A 5,632-nucleotide genomic window follows, 5' to 3' on the forward strand; every position below is an offset into this window, starting at 1 on the left:
TATTACAGGGTAATAGTGTACCCTACCACAGGAAATAATTATAGGTCAATTAGGGGGTACACTATGTATATTTTAATATATTCATATATAAATATATTTATATACATATAAATATATAAATATATATATATACGTATATAAATATATATAGAGAGAGAAAGAGAGATAATATTAAAAAGAAAACAAACTGAAATATTTAAATAAGTTTGCATTTGTTACAAAATACAAAATCTTTCTTTCAAACAAATTTAATGCATTGTCAAATAAAATGCAGTTCTTTTTCGACAATTTTACTATAAAAAAAACTCTTTTACATAAGTTCAGTTCGCTTAACTACAAACCAAACAAAATGTGCACAACAATGCAACTTAATAATCAAAAGAATAGACATAACCAGAAAAAGATTTTTAAAAAAAAGAAAAGAAGCTATCTAGCACACAACCCAAAAGTTTCTACAAACTCATAACATTTCTTAAAAACAGATCAATTTTATTAAAAAAAGAAAAAAAAAGTAAAAACATTAAATATCCCCCAGCATGCATAAATTTTGATTATGTTGTTTTCTGCTTATTTTCGTTTAACAATCAATGTAAGAAATATTTATTTTAAAATATATTTCCTCTAGAAATATTTACACCTAAAAAGGCAATTTTGTGGAATAAAATAAGTAAGTTTTAAAAAATTAATTTAAAAAAAAAATATCTGCCACAACTTAAGAGTCTCCATGAATATATCCACACACCGCACGTGTCTATATTGTACAACTATAGGCATTACAGTATTCTAAGGTCAACACAGAACAAACAAACACAGAACTGTTTTAAGTAATTTGGTAAACATATTTAGCTTTTATTTTCCAAACTTCAAAAAAAATAGCAAATATGAACAAAAAGGTTAAATCTTTACCCATTCTACTATAAAAACTTCCCGTCAAAAAAAAAAAAAATCCTTAACTAAATATACAAGTTATAAAAAATTCATAAAAAATGTAAAAAACTTCAATTTTTAAAAATTCTTATGGCCTACCCTGGGTTACTGACTTACAAGAATGCGGAAAATAAAAAATAGAATACATCCTTTAAAATTATAAAAATCAAGAACTTTCAATAAATAGTAGGATCAAAATGCATTTTATAAATTTTCCAATCATAAGTTCCTGAAAAAATTTTTTAAAAAATCCATACAAATATTTGAAAATAGATTTTTCTTAATAATATAGCTAAATAATTTTTAGGGGACAATAGAATAATTATTTATATAAACTTGAAGCAATGCAACTACAAAAACTTTAAATAAAAAGCATAAAATCTAAAGAAGCTCTTTATTTTTAAAGCTAATCTAAAATAACAAAAACAGAAAATATCTCGCCTGCTAAAATTTAGGACAATAATCAATTTATATTATATTCATACAGAAAAAAGTAAAAAATTTTAAACATGGATCATATTTAAAACATGATATAACACAAAGCTAATCCAATTAGTAATTGAAGAATCAGCTGTATAGACGTTACACATCGTTAAGTTTAAGCAATTAAACGCAATAATAGGTAAATTTAACTTGATTAAATTAGCAAAAGGTGTTAAAAGTACAAGTACATGAAAAGTATCCAATAAAACATTCAATGATGAATACGTTAAGGATCAAAATATTTCGATACAGTGCATTATAATATGGATACATAAACAATGTCGATTGAGAATCATAATTTATGAATAAATGATAAAAGATTTTAGTATTTAAATATAAATATCAGCATAATTTCGATATTGACTTTAGTTTGCTTGCGAGTGTCAGTGAAGCAGAATGGGATAGTAACAGAAAATTTTGTTTTTGGAATTAGCGAGATGTCTCAAATTAGGGGTATTTTTAAGTAAATTTTTTTGCAAGTAAATTTTTATTGGTTTAACTTAATAGCTTACTTTTAAACTATTTAAATCAATATCATCAAGACTACAATTTACACTCTGCGTTACAGCCATGTATTCAAATTTTAGAAGCAGATGTTTCAAATTATTGTCAACAGCTAAAACCTGATGGATGGAGTGAAAGAGTTTTTTTAATATATAAGTGGGTTTTAATTTTTAATGACATTAATAACAGTAAACAAGATCAAGTACAAACATAGCCCCTAGATGATTTATAAACTAGCTTTTTTAAGCGAAACAGAAACAACGAATCGTTCTAGAGACTACTGAAGTTGTCAAACTTGTGCAGTCACAGTTAAAACAGCACTTGAATGGTTTTACTCAGAGACTCTCTTAGAAGCCGCTGCTGCTTTATAACAATAACCCTATAAATCTGCGACGTCATCTGAAATACCCAACGCGAGCAGGGTATTATTTTCCAAATCAGCTGCGTTTTACTACCCGCTCTTTTGTTTCGCGGACCACCTCTTGACTCTTATAGCGCTTTTCAGGTAAACGACTTGTTTGGAGTCATCTTAACAAGGCTTTGCGAAGTTCTTTCACAAAGGAAAATAAAAAAAGTCATAATTTAAGTGGTAGTAGTAGCTCATTTACGTCGCACTAGAGCTGCCAATGGACTATTGGCGACGATATGGGAAGCATCCTTGAGGATGATCCGAAGACATGCCATCACAATTTTGATCCTCTGAGGAGGAGGCACCCCTGCTTCGGTAGCTCAGTGACCTGCACGCGAAGTCGAGCACTTTACTGCAGAACAGTTTAACGATGACCAGTACCACACACCCTCGGTCCCTACGCAGACTGATCCAAGTGGTCACCCACCCGCCCACTGACCGCAGCCAGTGATGCTTGACTTCGATGATCTGCTGAGAAACCACAATTGCACTGCGAAACCACAATTTTATGTGCCTTACACTTGAAGCAAAGCTATAATTTTAAACTGTAATCGTGTTAATTAAACTGTAACTGTGTTCATTTTAAATCGAGAAACTATCTCCTCAAAATTTCGCTACAGTAAATTCCTGTTTTGCACTATGGATTTCAATTTTAAAAAGAAATAGCATTTCTCCTAAGGATATTTTTTTTGTAATTTTTAAATAAGAATAATGAGATTTTGACATATGAGACAATGATAATCAAAACAAAATTAATAAAACTATAATAATCAAAACAAAATTAATAAAATTATAATAATTAAACCTAGCTATTTAAGAAAACAAACATAGTTAGCAAAAAGTTTTAAAGTTCATGAAAAAAATTTATTAATTATTTATAAATCGATTCTTACATAAATATTTTTTTTCCAACTCCATTTATTTGACTAAATCATTTTCATTTAAAAAAATGTTTTTTTTTTTAATTTATTCATTTTATTGTAAGTTTATAATAATATATTTTAAATATAATTCAATATGTATATTTAAAAAATTGGTTTATTTTAAATTGACTTAATAAGTCAATAATAGTAGTTAGTAGTAGTAATAATAATAGTTATTTTAAATTGATTTATAATTGTTGATATTTTAGCGCAGAAATGTTTAATTTTACGCTCAGTGATTGAGTAGTAGCGCTTTGCACTTTCGTGCTACAGGTCCTGGGTTTCATCCTCAGTAGGCCAAGGTCAACACAGCCTTTCACCCCTTCAGTTGATTGATAAAATGAGTACCTAACATCCGGATTTAAGCTTGGTGGGGCCCTAAGCTACTGAAAATGATGGGGCTCTTATAAGTTCTATTCCATTTCTATACACCTACTGTCACTATTTTTTATTGTTGAGTATTAACATTATATTGTTAAAAAACTTAATAATATTACTTTATTGTTAATTGTATTAATTGTGATGAGACTATTATGTAGAACCTTTCTTTTATTGCACATATTTTTTGAACGAGGGGAAAAAGTTACAAAAGAAACACATTTTAAGCACAGAGTAAAAATTTGGCGTGCTGGGCCACTATATATTTAACAGAGTTTTTTTTTTTAGATTCATTTTGAATATATTTTATTTGCAATTNAATAATAGCCAATAAACGAATAAATTTTGGATGATTTTTATTTATTTATTTATTTTATTTTATGTTATTTTATTTACTTCTTTTTCGATATTTTTAAGTGAATACAGTGTTCTACATACGAAAAGAATTATTTTTCTTTGTTAAAGAGCGAGTAATGGCTGAAAAAGGAACAAAAGTCGTATCAGGAGGCACGCACACATCACACCCCGTTACTCCCTATAATATTAACCTATAAATTTCATACTCGGCACGATATTAGAGGTTACTATAACAAACAATTGTAGCACAGGGATTTTTTATAGACCAGTTAGTGGGCCCACAATGGGAAAAAATAAGTTTTGTTGACTAACTGGGAGGAGGTGTTTTAAAATAAACATTTGTGGGACTGGCGTGTGAAGCGTGGCTCAGCTGGTTGCGCTGTGGGCAATGTGTATATGTAGTCCCGGAGGTCCTGGGTTTGAAACCCTGCGAGGGTCGACTTTTAATTTTTTTAAATTTATTTTATATTATGCTTGTTAATATACTTTTCGATATTTTAACATGAATCAAGTGTTCTGCATATAGAAATAATTATTTTTACTTTGGGAAATAGCGAATAGTAGCTAATAAACGAATAAATTTTGGATAATTTTTATTATTTTATTTATTTTATTTTATGTTATTTTTTAAAAGTCTTTTTCAATATTTTAAAGTGAATAAAGTGTTCTATATATGAAAAGAATTATTTTTCTTTGTTAAAAAGCGAATAATGGCTGAAAAAGGGACATAAGTCGTATCAGGATGCACGCACACTTCACACCCCGTTACTCCCTATAATATTTGCCTATAAATTTCATACTCGGCACGATATTAGAGGTTAATATAACAAACAATTGTTGTACAGGGAATTTTTATAGACCAGTTAGTGGGTCCACAATGGGAAAAAATATGTTTTGTTGACAAACTGGGAGGAGGTGTTTTAAGCTAATTATTCGTGGGGCAGGTATGTGAAGTGTGCCGAAGTTGGTAGCGCTTTGGCAAGTTAGATACGAAGTACCGGAGTTCCTGGGTACGAAACCCTGTGATGGTCGACTTTCAAATTTTTTTATATAATTTTTTTAATACATTTTTCGAAATTTTAACGTAAATAAAGTGTTTTGTATATAAAAATGACTATTTTTTATTTAGGAAATAGCGAATAATAGCTAATAAACGGATAAATTTTGGATAATTTTTATTTATTCATTTATTTTATTTTATGTTATTTTATTTACTTCTTTTTCGATATTTTTAAGTGAATAAAGTGTTCTACATATGAAAAGAATTATTTTTCTTTGTTAAAGAGTTAATAATGGCTGAAAAAGGGAGAAAAGTCATATCAGGAGGCGCGCACTTATCACACCCCGTAACTCCCTATAATATTAACCTATAAATTTCAAACTCGGCCTGAAATTAGTGTTTAATGTAACAAACAATTGTACCAATGCAATTTTTTACAGACTATTTAGTAGGCCCAGAAAGGGCCGAAATAAGTTTTGTTGACTAAACTTTAGTAGGTGTTTTTCGCTAAATATTCGTGAGGTTGGCGTGTAAAGCGTGGCGTAGTTGGTAACGCTCTGTGCAAGGTTGATTTGTTATCCCGGAGGTTCTGGTTTCGATACCCTGTGAGGGTCGACTTTAAATTTTTTTTATTTATTTTATATTATTTTT

The 5,632-nt window shown here is 29.1% G+C and overlaps 1 protein-coding gene across 2 annotated transcripts in view; it reads right to left on the reverse strand.

Moving 5' to 3' along the window:
* The window catches only part of LOC107449496 (serine/threonine-protein kinase mig-15), a 64,419-nt gene extending 62,199 nt beyond the window's left edge, over window positions 1-2,220 (reverse strand). Inside the window, exon 1 of one of the 2 annotated variants that reach the window (XM_043045543.2) lies at window positions 1,923-2,220. In XM_043045543.2, the coding sequence (XP_042901477.1) occupies window positions 1,923-1,982 (60 nt within the window). In that variant the 5' untranslated portion in view covers window positions 1,983-2,220. The remainder of the gene's footprint in view (window positions 1-1,922) is intronic. The other variant, XM_043045542.2, reaches the window with a different exon arrangement.
* Between the last annotated feature and the right edge of the window lie 3,412 nt (window positions 2,221-5,632).

The sequence above is a fragment of the Parasteatoda tepidariorum genome, chromosome X2 (genome assembly GCF_043381705.1).
Source record: "Parasteatoda tepidariorum isolate YZ-2023 chromosome X2, CAS_Ptep_4.0, whole genome shotgun sequence".
In the NCBI taxonomy this organism is placed as follows: Eukaryota; Metazoa; Arthropoda; class Arachnida; order Araneae; family Theridiidae; genus Parasteatoda; species Parasteatoda tepidariorum.